This window comes from Ovis canadensis, chromosome 20 (genome assembly GCF_042477335.2).
Source record: "Ovis canadensis isolate MfBH-ARS-UI-01 breed Bighorn chromosome 20, ARS-UI_OviCan_v2, whole genome shotgun sequence".
NCBI classification, from domain to species: domain Eukaryota; kingdom Metazoa; phylum Chordata; class Mammalia; order Artiodactyla; family Bovidae; genus Ovis; species Ovis canadensis.
This window is the reverse complement of record NC_091264.1, coordinates 47,726,110-47,748,920: the sequence shown is the minus strand read 5'-3', so window position 1 is coordinate 47,748,920 and position 22,811 is coordinate 47,726,110. Positions and strand designations below refer to the sequence as shown.

The window sequence follows — 22,811 nt, the reverse complement described above, 5'->3', positions numbered from 1 at the left end:
ACCGTGATTACAGCCCAGTGAGGGCCACTTTGGAAACTCTGAGCTCCAGAATGGTAAGGTGATAAGCTTCTATGTTGTTTCAAGCCACCACGTTTGTGGTAATGTGTTACAGCTGTAACAGGCAACTAATACACCAACTGCTCAAAACTAATGATCTGGAAAGAATTGCGGGGGCAAGAGCTTTCACAAATCAGCTTTCTGATTCTTGCAGACACCTGCTGAGGGAGGACAGACACCCCGTTCCTCCTGGTCTGAAGGCACTGGTTAAAAAACCTCCTGCAAGTGTGCAGCCTTCTGTTTTCCTTCTCTGTTATTACCTCCATTTCTCACTCCCCTACAATGTACAAAAAAACACCCACCCCAAGATACCCACACATTTGCCAGAAAGGAGAAAAGGGATTCAATTTTTTTAAGTCCTCCCCTACCCTAAAATCTTCATTATAAAAGCCATTTGCTAACAAACTAAAGCGAGGATAAATTTGATACACAATACTGCTTTCATTCAATTACTACACTGAGGATCAAATTCAATGCTTGGATGCACACTACAGTGAAATTCAGCTCTAATCTTTTTCCTTTGAATCATGAATAGACATTTTAGTGTATATTACACAGCAAAGCAATAACAAACACTCTAGTAAAAATAAAAATGCTCCTCAATTATTTTTCACTTATCCCTTATGAATTTTATTGCCTAAAAAATGAAAGCAGAGCTGCTGAGGTAGGGCAGTCATGTCATCATCATGTAGTTTGTAATAAATACGAACCTGTTTCCCCTACAGAAATGGGATACAAATGCTTATGCATTTTTAGCCTTTCCACAACTACAATGGCAGAAATGAAAGCATTTCCTTATTTCAGTGCATCAGTATTTAGTTTAGTAACATTGCAGAATTTTAATATGTTAATACTGTAAATGTTAAGTAAGAAAAGTGGCCAAATAATGAATGATATGTTCATGTAATTGGTGATAATCAGTATGTAAGCCCAATAATCTTGTTTAAGGCTCCTCTTGTGACTCAGTGGTAAAGAATCCACCTGCAATGTGGGTTCAGTCCCTGGGTTGAGAAGACCCCCTGCAGTAGGAGATGGCAACCCACTCCAGTATTCTTGCCTGGGAAGTCTCATGGACAGAGGAGCCTGGCGGGCTACAGTCCATGGTGTCACAAGAGAGTCAGACACGACTTGGCAACTAAATAGCAACAAAAATCTTGTTTAAAGGATACTTTCTCACCAGATTTATTAAAAATTCTTTTAAAATCATATTATAAACTATAATTGAATGTGTTCAGTATTTGAAACTGATACTTCCCTGGTGGCTCAGACGGTAAAGTATCTGTCTACAATGCGGGAGACTTGGGTTCGATCCCTGGGTTGGGAAGATCCCCTGGAGAAGGAAATGGCAATCCACTCCAGGACTATTGCCTGGAAAATCCCATGGACAGAGGAGCCTGGTAGGCTACAGTCTATGGGGTTGCAAAGAGTTGGATACGACTGAGCGACTTCACTCACTCACCCAGAACTTATCAGGACAGAAAAAAAGAAAAATAACAGAATAATGGCCAGTTTTAAATAGTTTCTGGAAATACAAGATATCTATTAAGTGGAAGCTCTACATGTAAATAAGAAAGTTTAGCGTGACCATAAACATTTTACCATGCTTTACTACTGAGACTTTCTCATAAAAATATTAAATTAACTATAAAGTATTGACTTTAAAAAGCAGCTCATTAAACCCAGTAAATTACTGAGAAGAAAATGTGAGCAGCAAGGAGTTTATGGCTTTCAGTATATAAGATAATATTCCAAGAAGGGAAAAGTACATAGCTCTGTTTATAAGGAAAATCATGCTGTCTTTATCTGTGTCATCAATCACTAGAGGCAGAATTCGAAGTAAAATTGGTAAGAAGGTGACACTCAAATAATGTTCATAGCTAATATGGTTAATGTGAACTATACTCATATGTGAAATATATTTAATTTCCAATAAAACCCTTCCCAGATCCAGACTGTGGTCATCACAACATCTTAATAAAATTCAGAGAAGGCACTTTTGGAAAGTGGACCCCGCATGAAGTTTAGCAAGTAGTGATTTTGAGAAGGAAGAGGGATTCCCATGTGATAACACTTCCTGATGAAGAGGGTACTGGCCAGCCCTTCTCTGATCCTCATAACAACTTGTACAATATCTCCTTTATAGTGCTCCCCTGAATTAAAGTTTATTATCATCAGGCAGAATGAAACACTAATCAAGTAACAGCTAATGTTCTGAGTACATCTAATTTAGTACAGCCATATAACCCGAATGCTTTTTAATCACTAATCTTCCCCGTATGTTTCATTATGACCCATAAACTCAAATGGAAACTCTTTACAGGAACAAGAATATCATAAGTGAGTGATATTTTTCTTTGGAAATTTAGAATATTATATGAAAATAACTTTATCCATCCACTTAAATAGGCTAAGTTTTCTTAACTGCAGCTTGAATGGTATCTGGCTTCTTTCTGCGTTCTGACTCCTACTCTAGATATTATCATCTGATATGCAATTGATGTTTAAATTTGACTATTAACTCTTTGCATAGAGTTAATCTTAACCATTTTGATTATTTTACCTTGACTTTAAATGGGGATAACAAAATTTGCTAAGTGTAGGCAGAAAATAAAAGTAAAGTATTATTACCATTGATTTCCCCAGATCAAAGGTAATTTTGTTCTTATCCCTTCATTTCTATTTTATTCTTTTTAGATGTTTTAGATTTTCATCAAAATCAGCAATATTCAAAGAACAAAGAATAAAACACATATATATAAAATATTATAATTCATGACAAAATTATTTTATAATCTATATCAATTTTGATATACTTTATAAAGTTCATAACAGATACATGGATCTGAGAAAAATAAGATACTTCTGAGTTGGCTTACCTAAGCCAACCAGTATATATAGCTTTCATTTTTTTCATTTCTAATTTTGTAATCATATAAAAATTACACTGCAAATTAGTTTATCAGAATAACTGAATTGTTCTTCATTGGGTCCCAGTGACTTGAAATTACTTAATAAATGACTTAAAATTCACGATTCCTGTTCTTAATTCTGGCTAATCCAGCTACCTCCAAATGACCTTGTGTATTTTAGTCTGTAAAAGAGCTACCCATACTCAAGTTACTTCTCTACCATAGAAAATGTATCATGGTTGTGGTTCAGTTGCTAAGTCCTGTCCGACTCTTTGTGACCCCATGGACTGCAGCACACCAGGCTCCCCTGTCCTTCACTATCTCCTGGCATGAATTTGCTTAAATTCATGTCCGTTAAGTCAGTGATGCTATCTAACCATCTCATCCTCTGCTGCCCCCTTATCCTTTTGCCTTCAGTATTTCCCAGCATCAAGGTCTTTTCCAATAAGTCAGCTCTTCGCATCAAGTGGCCAAAGTATAGGAGGTTCAGCATCAGTCCTTCCAATGAATATTCAGGGTTGATTTCCTTTAGGATTGATGGGTTAGACCTCCTTGCAGTCCAAGGAACTGTCAAGAGTATTCTCCAACATCACCATTCAAAAGCATCAATTCTTTGGCATTCAGCCTTCTGTACCATCCAACTCTCGTATCCGTACATGACAACTGGAAAATCCATAGCTTTGACTATACCTTAGGTTTTACTATCATGGTAATAAATGGCATACTTGCATATAACAGAAAGAGGCTTATTGTCTAGTAGGAAACTTAAATGGTAAAACCAGTAGAATAGAATGGTAACATAACTAGTGGTACACAGACTGCTAAATATGCATAGAGGGGACTCCCCTGGTGGTCCAGTGGTTAAGACTCCAAGCTTCCAAGGCAAGGGGCATGGGTTTGACCCCTGGTCAGGGAATTAAGATCCCACAAGCTGCGAGGAGTAGCCAAAAAAGAGAAAAGCTATGGGCAAAGTGAAAGACAACTGCAAAGGAGTAGTCAGTATTAAAGAATGTCCTCCAGCTTTGGCATCGCAATGATCTGGTCAACTAGGTGAAAGCACTTTTCAGTTCAGTCACTCAGTCGTGTCTGACTCTTTGCAACTCCTGGGACTGCAGCACACCAGGCTTCCCTGTCCATCACCAACTCCCAGAACTTACCCAAACTTATGTCCATTCAGTCAGTGATTCCATCCAACCATCTCATCCTCTGTCATCCCCTTCTCCTCCTGCCTTCAATCTCTCACAGCATCAGGGTCTTTTCAAATGAGTCAGTTCTTCGCATCAGGTAGCGAAAGTATTGGAGTTTCTGCTACAACACCGTCCTACCAATGAACACTCAGGTCTGATTTCCTTTAGGACTGACTGGTTTGATCTCCTTGCAGTCCAAGGGACTCTCAAAAGTCTTCTCCAATACCACAGTTCAAAAGCATCAATTCTTCGGCGCTCAGCTTTCTTCACAGTCCAACTCTCACATCCATACATGACTACTGGAAGAACCCATAGCCTTGAGTAGATGGAACTTGGTTGGCAAAATAATGTCTCTGCTTTTTAGCAGAACATAAAAGTCAGATTATATCAGGATGCAGAATAAAAGAGTGTGCCCATCAGAGAACAAGGGTAATATGAATCACTCTTGGAAGATGATGAGCTATGAACTGGAGAAGAGAGACCATAGTCACAAATCCTAACTCAGAGGCCTGATGCCACAGAGTTGGACTGTGAAGAAGGCTGAGCACCGAAGAATTGATGCTTTTGAACTGCGGTGTTGGAGAAGACTCTTGAGAGTCTCTTGGACTGCAAGGAGATCCAACCAGTCCATTCTGAAGGAGATCAACCCGGGGATTTCTTTGGAAGGAATGATGATAAAGCTGAAACTCCAGTACTTTGGCCACCTCATGCGAAGAGTTGACTCATTGGAGAAGACTTTGATGCTGGGAGGGATTGGGGGCAGGAGGAGAAGGGGACGACCGAGGATGAGATGGCTGGATGGCATCACTGACTCGATGGACCCAACTCTCAGTGAACTCCAGGAGTTGGTGATGGACAGGGAGGCCTGGCGTGCTGCGATTCATGGGGTCTCAAAGAGTCGGACATGACTGAGCGACTGAACTGAACTGAACTGAATAGGGTTAAATCCCACTTCTTCTGACTCCTGCCTTGCAAAGAATTTGTCACAGATGTCAGCACCATAAAGTTGTTGCTAAACCTATGTCCCTAATGCACAAGCATGTCTAATGAAATCCAAGCCTTCTTGCAGGAACCCAAACAATCCCCATTCACCCATGGCCAAGTTAAACCCAAATGGATCATCTTCATGTTGATAATATACGTGCAGCTGGAATTGTATTTCATGAAAACACCATTCTTACTATACAGACATTTATTGGAGTTTGAACCTTAGCCAAAAATCCTAAAAGGATTACAACATGACAGGCTGGCTGTAGGTTGTAAGGGATATGGGGAGAGAAGCCCACAGGCATCAACCATCCCAGGAAACAAGTCACCTTCAACTGGCATGCCTGAGTGAAAGCATTCTATTTAACACTAGCGTGGTCATTCAGAATCATTTCAGACAAAGAAATTAAAACTCCTTAGCTTCAGGAAACCACTAAGAATTCATACAAGGAATCTAAAAACCAAGAGAAACCAGAATTGTAAATTTTCAAACTCTCATCTGCAGTTGATCGACTTAAGGTGGAAGACTGAGCTCCTGCTTCTAAAAATTGTTCCCAAATTACATATATACCATATAATTAATGGATTAAAACCTAGCTCAGGTATGCAAATAAAAATGAACTGAACTGAATTTCCTTTTTTAAAAAGTTGGTTGTTAATCCCAATTATTTCTAAATTACAGTTTTAATCATCTAAGGCCCTAACATTCACTTTCCATTTACTAGCAATAGTATGCTTTAAAATACTGTGCTTAAAAACACCAATCCTGCTAGAAGTGTAAAGTAAGTATAATATCACCACTTTCAAAGCTAACCTAATCCTGAGATGGGTGTTAGTGATGCTGTGAACTGTGGTCCTCACTCAGGGTCGTGACATGTACTGTGAATGTGCAAATCAGTCTTCTGGAAAAAAAGAACGTGGATCAAATCTAATTGACACAGGTAATAGATCTGCATTATTCTTTAAAACTGAGTGAGGCTGTTCTCAATTTAACCCAGCATTTTACAGGTTTGTATGCTTCCATTTGCTTTAGAGAATCAAAGTGAGATCTCTTTAAATGCTTGTCATTTAAGGTGTTTTTATCTGTTCCTCAGCAATTTTTGAAGAGAAAGATAAATTGTTATCAGAGCTAATGCTTTGCTAAAGATATAACTTAGCTTTGATTGGTAGCTAATCTTCCATCTTAACATAAAATGGGAAGTTAAAATATACCCAATTTAGCATATCTTTGAAGACACATGCAGTCTACAACTCAAGGAACTGCTGTTAATAAATGGTAGATAAAAACAAATTTTTGCATACATTTTTCTCTGCAATATCTACTGTGTCCCGAATTTTATTTAAAATAGTCTGAGATAAATTCATTTAAATGAGTCTGTTGAACTCCATGTTAAGATGATTATCTAACCACAAATATGTCCATATATCATGTACAAATTTGTATCAGCAATTGATAGACCATCAGATATAAAGTGACCATATATCAACTTAGTACCAAATTTGAGAGACTCAAGTAAACATAAAACGCTCAACCATCAATGGGAAGAGAGCTAAACAGCCTCAATTAATAATGAGAAGTATGAAAATTAGCTACAAAATAGTACTATTTATTATGAAACTATCAAGGAACAAAATTCAAAACAGATCAAAACGAATCAGCCAGTATTTTGCTCACTTTGATTTGATGTTGTTCTGACAACAGGTATTGACTAAATACCCACCAGATTCTGCACTCTTTTCATTTAATGTTGTGACTTAGGGATTTAGTTTGGGTCTATAGCAAAAATCAATGTATGCTGTATGTTTGCAAAGATAGAAAACATTCTCCTCTAGCATTTTAACCTATGATTGAAGTTTATCATCTAAGAATTTCACTCCAAAAGGAATAATTCTGGTCCCTTAAGCTAAGGAATGGTATCTTTCAGACATCCTTGCTTTTTTTTAAATTAAACTGGTAATTGACAAATACCAATCATCTACTTGTTTTAATCTTGGAGAGAAGGAAGAGAAATAAAGTAATCTTTCATTGAGTTTTTCATTACATTTAATTTTTAAGTATTTTCATTGCATTAAGGCTGGTAAGAATTAACTTTCATTTGATTATTATAATATTTCACATATGTGCAGTCAAGATAAAACACAAAGCTTGGTAAACCTAAGATAGTATCTATTTTAGGATGAGCGGAGATGCTTACTGTTCAATAAAGAAACTTTTTCTTCTTCAGCATTTACCTAGAGCAAGATGTAAATTAATAATAATGGTAACAATATTAATGGTGATGATCAGCTAATAATTATTGGATGCTTATTATATGACATTCATCACGCTAAGCATATTACATGTATTAACTCATTTAATACCAAAGCAGCTTTATGAAGTAATTACCAATATTTCCTACATTTTACATATGAAAAACAGAGGTCCTCTAAAGGTCATAGGCAGCAGGCAGTGAAGCAGGATTCAGACCTGGCAATCTGACACTAGAGTCTATGTTTTTAATGGCAGGTTTCCCAATTTACCGATCATGGCTCATTAGTAAGTTGTGGCATCAATGTAATGTGCTGCAACTATGTTTTTTTTAATAAGGTAGAAGAAAACAGAAAATATATTGTCAGCTTCATGGGCTTGTGATCTATACTGTCTCATAAGACCCCATTCTATGAAAAGTCTCCAACTTGGCTTAACGATCTGCGGCCAGCATCTTGAAACTGAGTAATTTTAGTTTTGAAGGGAAGTCCAATGAGACAATGCAGCACGTTCATGAGGAGAGGATGCGTGCATGATACGTGTGCCCATGGTTCCCTGTCTTAGGTGATGCCCGGTGAGCACAGAACTCAGGTGGACCCAGGATGCATGGGCGACTGTCAAGACCCAAAGTGAATACAGGATAAGCACATTACGTCTGTATCCAAGAAAGGTGTGGTGGGACCACACTTTCCAAGAAAACCAGAACTTGCTTCCAAAGAAGTAGGCAATGGCCTTCTAAGAAATAAGAATGACCGAGGATAATCCTATCCTACTCTTTCTTACTCATGTTACTTTCCTGTAGCAGTCATGTTACTTTCCTGTAGTAGTCAATCCCTTCTGCTGAAAATGACATAGAAGGAAAGAGAAACATAAGGCAACCCAGAGTCCTGTTCTTTTCAGTCCTTCCTTACTCATCAGTACCCCTAAGGCAAAGAGCGTTAGAGAATGTGCACATTAAAAATGAAACAAATAGTTGTGTTAGCTTTATATGGTACTTCCGCTGTTCTGATAAGAACACAATGCACAGGCAAGTATGAGCTAAGACATACAAATTGTACAATTTTGGTGATTTCATATATGAGCTAAGTGATCTTATACTATAACATTCTGGCCTTGCAAGTTATAAAGACAAATGGTACAATTCATCTTAATAATTTAAACATCTAATTTAATTTTTCTTTACTTAGAATGACAACAAAAGCAGAATAAACAAAACATTGTGACAAACTGAGAAAGAAAGAGACCATGGAAGAAAGGAAAAAGTATATATTTAAGTACCTTTAACAGCACGTTTTTCCTGCATTTTAAACAAAAGGTCCCACATCTTTATTCTGCATAAGACCCTGCAAATTATAGCGTCAGCCCTGTGCAGTACACATACTGGGGTAACACTGTTTCACAAAACTTTTATTTCATGAAACAAATATACACAAGTAATATGCAGGGCTTCCCTGGTGGCTCAGTGGCAGAGAATCTGCCTGCCAATGCAGGAGATGCGGGTTTGATCCCTGGGTCGGGAAGATTCCCTGGGGTAGGAAACAGCAACCCGTTATTATTGCCTGGAAAATCTCATGAACAGAGAAGCCTGGTGGGCTACAGTCCATGGGGTCGCAAAACAATCAGACACAATTTAGTGACAAAACAGTATATGCAGGTGTACTGTCTCATGATGTAAAAAAAAGGTTTTTTTCATATGATGAGTCAAAGAGAGTTTAAAAAATCACTTCACTACTCTAGAGAAAATAAAAGGCATAAAAACGCTCACTTCTTGCCACCCTGGAAGATAGTCCACTTAACGAGGACAATGTAGTTACCTGAATTCCTGCTCCCTGTTACGTTCTGTTTCAAATGTAAACTCCTCCGTTCAATTCCTGCTGCTGCTGCTGCTAAGTCGCTTCAGTCCTGTTAGACTCTGTGCGACCCCATAGACGGCAGCCTATCAGGCTCCCCCGTCCCTGGGATTCTCCAGGCAAGAACACTGGAGTAGGTTCCCATTTCCTTCTGCAATGCATGAAAGTGAAAAGTGAAAGGGAAGTCACTCAGTCATGTCCAACTCTTAGCGAGCCCACGGACTACAGCCTACCAGGCTCCTCTGTCCGTGGGATTTTCCAGGCAAGAGTACTGGAGTGGGGTGCCATCGCCTTCTCCAGTTCAATTCCTAAAGACCCTCATAATTAGGACTGACTTTCCTACTGACTTTCCATAGCTCTGCAACTTGACCCCTCAACCCCAGGGGAACATGATGGCACTCACTTCCCTGTACTCTTCACTTCCCGGCCTCTATTCAAGCAGTCTCCTCCCAGCCACAGCACAGGCCCATCCTTCCTTCCTTCCAGACGCAACTCAGGGGCCCCTTCCCCCAGTGTCTTTGTCTTTCGCGTGTTTGAAATTTTTATACTTACTTCCTGTACCGTAACGGTACCACATTATGGACAATTCAGATGTTGCCCTAGTCAAGATATGAGATTATCTCATATTCATTTCTCCCACATCCCGTGACATTCAAAGTGGTTGGGCTACATACAGCACTCAGTATGGAGCCAGGAGACCGAGAAACAATGCAGTTTTTTTGAACATCTGCTAAATATGCTAACCACACTCCCCGTGACTACCCTGTGAAGTAGGTGTCTGTGGATGACTTTACAGATAAAGAACCTGAGGTTTAAGTAACTTGCCCAACTTTCATAGCACTAGGACCAAGGCCTAAGCTTCTCCCAAGCTTCTGCCTTTTAACTGGTACCTTGGAAAAATATTAAGGTAATGAACAACAATCATGCTAATTAGACCAAACCTGAGCAAATTCTTTATAAGTCACAGGGAAGAGCTGTTTCTGTTTGTTTGTTTGTTTGTTTGTTGAACTTTAAGGCTGCCTTCTAAGTTATGGATGGAAAAAAGGCAAATTCAAATTTGAAAATGCAAATAGGAGGTCTGGGTGACAAGATGGACGGCATGTGAAGGAGGGTGAGTAGTTTTGACAAACAAGACAAAGGGAGAGAATACTCTTTTAAATAAATAAAAATTATAGGATAGTGTGGGAATTTAAACTCTGGAAGAATAACAGAGAACTGTCAATTTTTTAAAATTGATGGCTCAGGCATAGAGCACAAGGCATGAGCTTGAGCCCGGCATATGCCGTGGAGGGAGCTGGAGAAAGAAAAATGTTTTATCTGTTTTGTTTCATGAATGGAAAATAAAGGACTCTATCTGTGAGCTTTTCTTTAAAATCTTTAACCTACTATTGAATCTTCTAACCATCTCTTAGAATAATTTTTCTTCCAGATGAAGTAAAACAACATTTTTTCCTAACTGAGGGTTTAACTGTTAGACTCCTTCCATAAAAAGCATAATTGTCAAAATAACCACAAGGTTTAATACCTGATTATATCAGAAATCTCAGTGGAAATAAAAATGTTAATGTGGGATTGGAGTGTAACAGGCATTAATACACAGTACGAGAACATCCATAACGATTTTATTCTTAGCTCAAAAGTGAAAAGCAACAGATTTAATTTCAGTGTTAAAGAAATTCTGAAAAACCAACTGTTTTCCTTAGATGTTCCTGAAGCTTTTGTATATCCTTTCTCATTGAAAGGAGAGCTGAGATCCCTATAAAATAACAGTACATCCATAAGGCAGTGGAATCAACTAGAATACAAATAAAAATAATCAAAAAATCAAATCACCGTTTAAACAGTGACGTCACAAAGTTTCACTATAATCAAAGTTATTTTTATTTCCAATAATATTTGCTTATTGGATATATTTTCTTTTGGAGGGAGCAAAAGCTAAACTTTCATGAAAAAAAAGGACTGATTAAAATGTGTATTTTCATACGAGTATGTGTGCATTAAAAAAGATCATGAGGTTCTTCCACAAAAAGTCCATGGCCAAATGGACTGAGCACACATTAATGAAATCTACACCTGGGTATAAATGGAATCCAGCAATCCCCTATCAGAAAACTTTCGGAAAGGGCTTTTAAGCAAAGAGAGAGCTCATGATATCATTGCGATTGTGTCGAAGTGAATTGACTTCTTTATGAATGCTATTCTAAGAATATTCATACCGTCCAATTTGACATTTAAATGTGTTACATGTTGTTCTTAAGTACATTTTAGGCTGCACATTTTTAAGTGAGATGATAAAACCATATGCAATGGTCTTAAGGGGCCACAAAGGAAGCAGAGACCAGGATGATATTTCTGTATGCATGTGAGCTGGGGAACTCCACTCCAACAAAGACAGCTATTCACTGTTCTGTTAATTTAGCAACTGCAAAACTACCTTTTGTGTATTCAACATCCCCTCTCACTTTCCCAATATTTTACAAAATTCATGTGGCTTCCAACAACTTTACCTTAAATTTAGAAAGGCCTTCAAATTGTCAGAGAGGGTACACACTGGCAAATTAATGATGCCATGAGTTACTTACATTTTATATACTGCATAAAAAGAACTTGTAAATAGGAGGGTTTACCTATATGACTGCCCACACACATACACACTTGTGTGTGCATTCGCACACATACACACACACTATTATGCATGTTCTGAGACTGTAGCCCTTTGGTGAATCCGAAGCTCTCTTTTTATTTTCAAGGAAACTTAGAATTCTCAGATATTTCTAGATTTTCTTTTTGTTTATTTATGGTTGTCCTGGCTCTCTAGTTGCAGCAAGAGGGGGCTACTCTCCAGCTGTGGTACGTGGGCTTCTCATTGTTGTGGCTTCTCTTGTTGCAGAGCATGGGCTCTAGGGTGTATGGCCTTGTAGTTATGGCGTGTGGACTCAGCAGTTGCAGCTCCAGGGCTCTAGAGCACAAGCTCGGTAGTTGTGGTGCCTGGGCTTAGTTGCTCTGTGGCTGGCATGTGGGATCTTCCTGGATCAGGGATCGAACCTGTGCCTTCTGCATTGGTAGGTGGATGCTTTACCACTGAGCCACCAGGGAAGCCTCCCTTTTCCTTTTTAATTCGACCAATTTCATCTAAAGATATATTCCTCCCCAAATCCTGGCAATTTCTTGTTTTAAAATCATGTGCTCCCATTCATACCAAAGCAATAAAAAACAGTATATCACACTAAAGCATAATGAGCAAATCTCCATACACTCCCACATAATGCTGTGCAACATTGACATCCAATATTTCTGCCACATGTCTATGTCCCACAGTTCCACTTTCTCCTGCTTATAGTTTTAATCACAAATTAGCCAACAAGTATTCATTCTTTGTCACCTGTGTGCTTAGCATTGTATAAGGATAAAAAGACATTTAACATGTAACACTTTCCCAATAATGGATATGTATTCTAATTGGAAGTGGACATCCGCTAACTGACAAACTTCGGTTGATACCTGCCCCTCACCCACTCTGATCCCGGTATAAAGCCAGCATTCAGGACACAAAGATGAACAAAGGCATGTCCCTGCCCTAGAACAGATCATGTTCACGATAAATAACATTTTATATAACAGGTACCATAATGAAGGTCTGTGCCAAGGGCAAACGGTACCCTAAAAGAAGAGTGCTTATATCTGGGACTTCCCTGGTGGTTCAGCGGTTAAGAATCCACTGATCCTCCTTGCAATGCAGGAGACGTGGATTCAATCCCTGATCCAGGAACTAGGATCCCACACGCCACAAAAAATAAATAATTTTTTTTTAAGGAATGTTTATTTCTGACTGAGGGCTCAATGAAGGTTTGACAGAGACACTAAAATCTAAGCAGACTCTCGCAAGGCACTCAGGATCCCAGCGGCTGGACCATCCTTATTTGAGTACAAGCCAAGAAGACGAGAGCAGACTCAACAGGACTTATAAGCTTGTGAAAGAGACAGGGTGGGTTCTGGTGAACAAGAAGCCACCAAAGTTTCTAAGGTAGAGTCCTGATCCTCTCTGCATTTCAGATGATAACTTGTGACTGTCAAGAAGAGAAGAAGGAAACTCAGTCTGGAAACTGAGAACCCTTGAGATGGGACTGCTCACAGATAGAGAGGATACAACCCAGGGCAATGACTGTCGGGGGCGAAAGGCAAAACTGATTCCAGAGATGTTAGAAACAGACCAGACAGCACCTGTGGGCTGAAGCAAGGAAGGAACCCAGCCAACAGATGACTCTGAAGTTTCTCACTTAGGCATGTGCGGAGAATATAGGAGGAAGACATAACTGGAGGGGACCCACAAAGGGGCTCAATTTAGAACCAAATTTAAGCTTGAAAATTCTGTGACATCAGTGAAAGCATGCAGGAGGTAGCTGGGATACAGGACTCGTGTTCCAGAGAGATGTAGATACAAAGAGAGATCCTTTGACCTAACTCTGAGGGGTCACTACACTTAAAGATAGACTGTTACACAAAGGGGTTGACCTTTCCTCCCAGACTGAGAAGGAACATAAGGGTAAAGGAAAAGGCAACAGACAGAAATCTCACCAAAACCCACGGAAGACAGTGGAGAAGATGGCAGGGTGCCCACCACATATCAGCTTGATCTACTGATCTAATTAAGCAAAAAATAACATGGATACCTCTTTGAGAACAAACCTCTAGCTTAGATGCCAGTTTTGTGACTCAGGAAGTAACCATGAAAGGTTAAGGTCAGTTCAAGTGAGGATTATAAAGTCTTCCCTGGAGGAAGCTGTACCACTTCCTCTGGATGCTTGGAGCATGGAAGCCATGGAAAAGAGATATGGTAGGGCAGGACATGCCAGGCAAGAATTAAAAATAAGAACAGAGCACTGGAGGGGCAGGGATCATCAAGGCACCTAATTAAAGAGATCACTCCTCTTGGATTAATGGTGAGGGGGAGTGGGAGAAGAGTACTAGTCATCTCCAAGGCTATCATGAAGAGCTCTGAGGGTCAAGCAGAGATGCTGGGACTGCCACCGTGCAAGGCCCCGTGGGGCTCCTGAGCACCCCATTGCTTTGATAATAGAAAACTGCCTTCATTCAGCCTCCAGGACCTTCCCTGAGATATAAAGAGCAGATTTAAGCAGTTGCTGATTATGGAAGGGAGAGGATGGAAGATCAGGGAGAAACAGTCAAGAGCAGCCTTGGGGCAAGATCCTAGGTTCCCCATCAAAGGATACACACAATGGTATCTTTGAACTGTTCAGCAGATACTGAAACCCCCTCCACGTGGCAGAAGTGTTAACAATGGTATGCTACCCACAAACATGCAGACCCTGGGCCAGGTGGACCTGAAGGTTGATGTTGCTGACTCCTACTTACCTCACCACCAACCCATCAGAAGAATGTCCACGAGCTGATCATGCCCTCTTTGGACAATTACCATAAAACTTCTCACTATCTTCCCCAAGTTGGGACACTTGGCTTTCAGGGTATTAGCCCACTGTGTCTCCTTTACTGGGCAAAGCAATAAAGCTACTCTTTTTTACTTCACACAAAACTCTGTCTCTGAGATTTGATTTGGCACCAGGGTATAAAGTAGCTGAGCTTTCGGCATCAGGACTGTCCTAGGTCAAGCTGTACATCCATCCACAGTCTTGTCTACCAGTTTCTCCTTGCTCCTGCAACAGCCCCAAATAATTCTTTTTTTTTTTTCTTTTTTTTTTCCAAATGATTCTTGACAACTGTTTCCATACTAGCTCCTGTCTTGCACACTGGCCACATAAGGAAACAGAATGTCAGAATCGGCCTGCTGGCTTTGCTCTCAACACAGGCTGCAAATGACCCCTTATGCCGATTTTTCAGCTGACCCTGCCTAGCCAGTGTTTAAAGCTGACTGTCCCTCGATTCATCTGGTAAACAGAAGGGTGCATTTCAAAGGTGTCCAGGGGCTCACCCCTCGGAAGTTCTCATTAACCTGACTATTGGGGTGGGAAAGAGAGAGAAAAGACCTGCGCTTCCTCATCCCTTAAAAACTGCTAGAAGGTGGTGAATCTCACACCTGCTGATTTGATCTTAAAAGAGCCTTGTAATGGAAGCCCGGAGTCTTAGCTGGTTCACTTTGCTGTACAGCAGAAACTAACATGACATTGTAAAGCAACTATACTTCAATTTAAAAAAGAATCAAAATTTAAAAACATAGAGTTTTGCAAGGTCAGAAAGACCACTGTTCACTTTTTCTCCTAGCCTCTTCTTTCTCTTCTGTGGGTCTGCAAAAACATCCTTGTTTTAATTTGTAGGTGGAATGTTGGCAAGCTTCAATAATCTTTTGCAATTTCTACTAAACACACATAGCGGCAGATTATATGTGAGTTATCAGTATCTTAAATAACTGAACCCAATGAACAAGAAGGGGTTTCACTCTTAAGTAATTAGGTGAAAATCAGTTCTGGCTTCTCTTTGGAATCTGAAAGCAGACAGGAGCAAAAGGTTACAGTAAATTTGAAGAAACGCCTGCACCCAGCTTGGAGAAATTTACACATTGGCTTTTTAAATGAAGGCACTTTTTATAGCATTAATTGGAGATTTTAAGCAGCAGGTGGTGGTATTTCATTTTATTTTGTAAGGAAAAGTCTAACTGTTGTCAAATGGCCTGGGTAGAAGTGAATTATTTTGAGTTTTTTTCCTCGAGCTCTCTGAAATGAAGCTTTTACTGCCTGCCGTGTAATGGCCTTCTTTTGCCATGTAAATGTGGGATCAATCTAGTTTTAAACAGAAAGATTTTTCTAATGCATTCTTGGTATTTTTCAAGCTGTGATACAGCTGATAGGAGTTCTTATAAAATGTGAATTAGAAGAAATTCATATTTATAAGCTTCTGCAAGTAATTTTAGAGCGCTGACTTTTAAACATCTGCTAATGAAGAATTCCAAGAGCAGCACTGTGCACTAACTTTTAATATTCCCGTATACATCTCTTTCCCTAATCCCGGCCATGGTGGAGGAATCTTGGCTTGAGGCCTTGCCAGCGGCAATCTGTTTTCCCGAGCTCTGGTCACTGGCCTGAAGTGAGGGTCTGACTCCAGTCCCCGGAGGGAAGTCATAGTGGTCAACACCAGGTTCAGCCATCACAGACTTCTAATGTGCTCTGTGGTTCTGTCTTTGTCTTTTCATTTTCCCTGGAAGAATACTGAAAACCACAGCCCTGGGAAGGGCGCGTGTGGCCCGTACACAAAGACAAGTTTCCCTTTACTCTCTCTGTGTTGGTTTCCAATCGCTGCTGTAACAAATGACCCCAAACTTGATGACTTAAAACAACATAGTTTTATCATCTTACAGTTCTGAGGTCAGAGGCTGAAATGTATGTCATTGCATTAAAAAGCAAGGTGTTAGCAGGGCTGTGATCCTTTATGCAGTTTCCAGGGAACAATCCATCTTTTTGCCTTTTCCAGATTCCAGGAACCATCTGCATTCCGTGGCTTGTGGTCCTCTTCAATCTTCAAAGCCAGCAGCGGCCCATCATCAAGTCTTCCTTACAATGCCATCTCTCTGATTTTAACTCTTTTGCCTCACTCCACATTTCAAGGGCCCTTATGAGTCCACTAGGACCCACCAAGGTAACTGAGGATCATCTCCCTGTTTTAAGGTCAGTAGATTAGCAGCCTTAACTCTCATCTTGCCCTTTAAAACAACATATTCACAGATCCTGGGGATTAGGACATGGATTTGGGATGGGGGGTATTATTCTGCCTGCAACACTCTCACTAAATTTTTCAGGAAAGGAGCACCAAAGTTTGTCAAAGCTAAAGTAAATCAGCTGGTCAAATAGACAAGGTTGGTTTCATCTATAGGAGCAGTCTCCTCAGAACATACACTAGGAACTTCACTGGTGGTTAAGAGTCCGCCTTGCAATGCAGGGGACGCAGGATCCATAGCTGGTCAGGAAAACAGGACCCCACAGGCCTCGGAGCATCTAAGCCCATGCACCACAGCTAGAGAGCCCACGAGCCGCAGCGAAAGATCCCATGATGCACTGAACATTCAGTGTGCAGCGCTAAGACCCAACAAGGCCAAATAAACTTTAAAACACACACACACACACTTGTAATATGATTAAAAAAAAATACCAAGCTTATGACCATGTCTTCTTACAACTTGCAAATGAAGGTAAATCGTAAGTGCATCTTGGTTCCATTATTTTAGAGTCATGTCCTTTAGAACCAAACCACAGAGGAAGGAGTTTCCCGTGGACACTTAGACCTGACACCCTCAAGACGGTAGGAGACATCAGAGGGTCTCCAGCCCAGCAGATGGCCAGCTCCCACTCATGCCATTTTTGCTTTGAGATGCCCCGGGGTTGGGCCATTGGATTCCCTGCCCCACCACCTCTACCTACACAAACACACCCCACCCACCCCCGCCACGTGGATACTGTGCCCCCTCCTACCTGGGTCAGGAATAGACGAGCACTTGCTTCTAACCCCTAAGTCCCCCAAACAAACAAACAGCCCTTGCGATATTTTTCCTAAGGGACTTCACTGGGTTTTTTGCTGTTGTTTTGGATTTTGCTGATTTCTTTTTTTTTTAATCTTTTGTCTCTTTAAGGAAGAGGTGGGGCAGAGTGCAGGGCTGCCTGCCCTCCTGCCTTACTGTTTTGCACTCTCACCCAGGACCGAGTCCTCAGGAAGCAGCCAGGCCTCACCACATGGCTTTGAAAGATACCAGAAAGACACGTGTGGAACCAGAGATGGGGATTAGCCAAAACAGCGACAAGGTGATATCTTTGGAGGTATGCGCTGATTCCATTAGAGGCACAAAGGAAAAGAATCTCAAAGTGAAAGAACAGTTCGGACGCCTACTGAAACTCTGAGAATCACTTACAAGAAAAACTTGTGGTGTAGCTTCTAAGCCTTGGGGTGCTTTTCAGAGGGAGGGGGTGGACCCACCGGTGACTCACTGACTTGCACGGTCCTTCTGGGATTGTTAAGGTGACTTCCACCAGCACTGAGCCCTAATGGAGGCTGAAGTCAACATTGCAGATGCTTAAATCAACCTTTTAAAAACTAATCATAAATTAAAAAAAAAAACTTTTATCCATTCAACAACATTTACTGAGCACCTACTATGCACCAGGCTTTTTTCCAAGAACTAGGAATTCAGAAGTGAATATAAGCAGAAATCTAAAGGCCTCATGGAGGTTGGGAGCAGGAGAAACAGTGAACATTCAATGGATACAATAAGCAAGATATTAGGTCATATGAGTGCCATGGAGTGCTAGAGAGAGGGTGCAATATTGAAGCACTAAGGGGAGGCCTTATTTTAAAAATAACATGACTTAAAAAGCATGAGGAATGGATATGGGGGCGGGGGGCACATTTCAGGGAGAGGGAGTGGCTGGGTCAAAGGTCCTAAGGAGAGGCAGAACACACAAGGAGTTACTAAGTCTTAGGAGGGTATAGATTTTTCACAACAAAAAGGCTAAAATTCATTTCAATGCAAAAAGACTTGATCTGATTTTTTTAAATTCTCCCCTAAAATTGTTTTCTTTTTTTTTTTTTTTAATCTGAAGACTGTCTATTCTTTTAACCACCAAATATCCTGCCATTCTCCATTCCAAAATGGCAGGGCTCAACCAAGGACCTAAGGGAAACTGGAAAAAGTCATTGAGTGTGTGTTAGTCACTCAGTCGTATCTGACTCTTTGCAACCACGTGGACTGTATCCCACCAGGCTCCTCTGTCCATGGAATTCTCCAGCAAGAATACTGGAGTGGGTATTGCCATGCCCTTCTCCAGGGGATCTTCCCAACCCAGGGATCTAACTCAGGTCTTCCACATTGCAGGCAGATTCTTTACCATTTCAGTTACCTGGGAAGAAGTCATTGCCCCAGGGGCAAAAATGATACAGAAAAGGTTGGGGGGAGGGTTGTATGAAAGACACACTTGCCTGACCCATGACTTGGTCTCCAAATGCAGAGATGGAGCCGTGAGGAGACATGTGCTCAGGGCACCTCTTCCCACGTCACATGGACAGCATTCCTGCTCCCTTACCTGCCTTACTTCTCCATTTCCTGGTTCGCCATCCCTCTCCCTCATGAGAATGTGAGAACATTAGCTCCCCAAGAGCAGAAATGGTACCTGACATCCCTGGATCACCAAGAGGACTCTGGCCCGCCCGGTCTAGTCCTTAGTCCCAGGATATACAGGCTGTCCTTTCTGAGACCAGGCCAGGAGCCCTGGGTACAGAAGCAAGCTTCTGTGCAAAGAAAAGACACCGCAAGCTCAGCCTTTCTCTGGAAAAAGTACTGCAATTTCTACAAAGAAGAAAAGTTTACTCTGCAAAGAACAAGCTCCTGTTTCCTGGTGCACACCTTTCCAGTCAGCTCAGACCTGGGTCCGTGTTGAGGCAGAGAAAGCACCTTCCCCCACCCCGCCACTGCCCCCAAGTGTCAGGACCTGGAGAAACCTTCATCTGAGAAGAGAGCCATCTTTCTCGCTCAGATAGACAGTGGTTGAGATGGAGGTGCAGTATCAGCAGGAGGCATTAAGAAACTCAGAACTATAATTATTTACATGATGAAAAGGTTGTGCTGTGCAGAGACACGGTGTGATGAAACTATTCCCATCGCATTAATAATAATAATAAAAAGGCCTTCACCTCCCATGACAAGAAGCTGCAAATCTAAATAATTTTATCTTCTCCTCTGATTATTTCCCAGGATACAAGAGTAGCTCTCGGGCAGAGAGAAATTATTCACTGGGAACATTAAAATACTCCCTTTCAGAAATGACTTCAAGATAATATTTGCTATGTGACTTTGGTAATTTTATGCACACACATACTAAGTTTCTTTCACTAAAATGCTCAATTTCGTTGATGGAGCAGTTTAAACTTTTTATAGCAATTTCATCCACTGTAACAGATACAAAAAGATATATGTCTCAGCTGCGTCTGAAGCGTCAGGAATATCCATACAGTGAAGTAGTGCATTTAAAAATTTGTTCATATAAAATGCCGTAAAAATCAAAGCACCACATCTCAACGAACCAGGCAGGGAAATATTTTAATGATTCTTGTACAGCATAATAAATATTAACTCATTAAGTTTCCAAACACCTAAGCAATAGAGGTTTATGCCTCCCCTGTGAGGAGAAGGCTGTTTTCCCATTTAAATGAACACACTGTTGCCGTTGTATTTCAGAACTTTGTCTTCTGCGCAAGTTCACAAAGTTAACTCAGTCAGCATGTTCGGGCACTACATACACTCACAAATACTAAAATGGAAGCCAGAAGGCCATCAAAATTAATTAGATCATTCTATTTTAGAGCCTCAAAGGACTTGAGAAAGCAAATGGTTCAACCCTTTCATTTTCCAATTGAGAGCAGAATTGCGCGATAATTTGCCCAAGGCATGACTAGACCTAAATTTCTCACTTAACACAGGCAATGCTCTTTAATTTACAGGAGGCTGTATCTGGTTGATAGACTAAATATTATTGGGGGGCAGAGGGGTGCGGAACATGGAAAATCAATTCACGGTGTTGCTTTAGCAACCATGGAATTCTCTCTATGGCTTAACATAGTGCCTTCTGGAGAGTCAGCGCTTGGTAAATGATAGCTAAGTGATGGAGTTCTTGGAAAAAGTCTGTTTGCTTCAAAGTGTACTTCCTTCTGGCCACGGGGAAAACCTGGCAAACTTCCCTTTAATGTGCTTGCCAAGGAGCAGCCTAGCAAACAGCTTTCCTCCGTCTGAAGACAGTAGACCATGACTCTCCTGGGTAGCACTTGATGGCTCTCCCTATGTTGAATTCACTATTTTCCTCTCTTTCTAAAGGGGTTTCAAGTGGATGCAAACTCAGTTGGCAAGAGGTTCTTACTTGATTACAGTGGTATCAGTCTTCATGAGAAAGTTCTGATAAATAAAGCCCAATTCCAAATAGTATACCAGTTTTCAATTTCGGTGCACTGATGTGCTCATTTCTAGAATAACCCTGGTAGCCTCACCATTCCCTCAACATAAAATCAAGAGAGGTTCTGCTTCCTGGACCTCCACCAGATTCCCTTCCTAGATAATATATGTATTTTGTAAATTAAGCTTCTGCCCATTCATACGTGACGTGGTTGGTTACCTGTTTTCTCTTTGTTTAAATCGCCACTGCTTCATAAAAATGCCAAACACTTACCATCAGTGCCATTCTTCTTTGATATTGGACCATTTCCTGAATTTACTGTTACCTGCTTCATATGTACGGCTCCTTCTGCCAAGGAAATTATAAATTGCTTACTGTCAAGAGGCACATTTACAATATCAGAGGGAGTAGTCAATGAATTCATATTATTTTACCTCCAGGTTAATTGTTTGAAGCTATTGGAAAGAAAGAACTATGCAAAAAGTGCTCTCCAGTCAGGCAGTTTAATTAGAAATCTACTCCTTCCAGAATTGTTTGTGTGTGCTTAGGAAAGAAGTAATAATGGAAAGAAGTCCAAAGTAAGTTCACATAGCATTTCATTATTGAGGGAATTTCTTTCTTTTTTACAAGGCTGCTAGTTTGATAGATGAAGAAAGCACCAAACACAGAATATTTGCATTTCAACACAGCAGTTAACAGATTCACTAATCTATATATCTTTGTGTTGTTGCTTAGTCCCTAAATCATGTCTGACTTTTTGCAACCCCATGGATTGTAGCCCACCAGGCTCCTCTGTCCTTTGGGATTTCCCAGGCAAGAATACTGGAGTGGGTTGCCATTTCCTTCTCCAGTGGATCTTCCTGAACCAGGGATCGAACCCATGTCTCCTGCATTGACAGGCAGATTCTTTACCACTGAGCCACCAGGGAAGCCCATATCTTTGTGTATATGATGGTAAAATTCAGGTTGGGAAATAACAAGAGTATGTGCATTTAAGTGGGTTTACTCATCCATTATTTTATTTAACAAGTATTTACTAAGTATCTAGTATGATGAAGTGCAAATTATGGTCACCCTTCCTTTGGTATCCACAGGGGAATATTTCCAAGACCTCCGTGGACACCAAAATCTGTGGATATTCAAGTCCCTTATATAAAATGGCATAGTATTTGCATATAACCTACCATAGATTATTTATAATACCTAACAATGTCAATGCTAGTTGCCAGTATGCACAAATTCAAATTTTGCTTTATGGAACTTTCTGGAATTTTTTTTAATATATTTTCAATCCTCAGTTGGTTGAATATGCAGATGCAGAACTCATGAAGGAGCACACGTGGGCCAAATCTTTAAAATAAGTAACTTTTGAGAAAAAGAAGTTTGGGTTGCAGTACGAATAGGGAGAGGCTTCCCCTGTAGCTCAGTGGTAAAGAATCTGCCAGCAATGCAGTAGACCCAGGTTCAATCGCTGGGTTGAAAAGATCCCCTGGAGAAGAAAATAGCAACCCACTCCAGTATTCTTGCCTGGAAAATGTCATGGACAGAGGTGCCTGGAGGACTACAGGCCATAGGCTTGCAAAAAGTTGGACATGACTGAAGTGACTAAGCACGCACACACACGAATGGGGAGAATCTCAGGCAAAGAAGCCAGTAAAAACAAAGAGGGAGTATGG

General features: G+C 40.6%; 1 protein-coding gene across 3 annotated transcripts in view; it reads right to left on the bottom strand.

Moving 5' to 3' along the window:
• DCDC2 (doublecortin domain containing 2) overlaps positions 1-22,811 on the bottom strand; it is a 141,615-nt gene that overhangs the window by 29,622 nt on the left and 89,182 nt on the right. The window contains exon 9 of one of the 3 annotated variants that reach the window (XM_069563827.1): positions 21,409-21,483. The exons of the other annotated variants lie outside the window; for them this stretch is intronic. Coding sequence (XP_069419928.1) covers positions 21,409-21,483 — 75 coding nt within the window. The remainder of the gene's footprint in view (positions 1-21,408; positions 21,484-22,811) is intronic. 3 annotated transcript variants of the gene reach the window in all.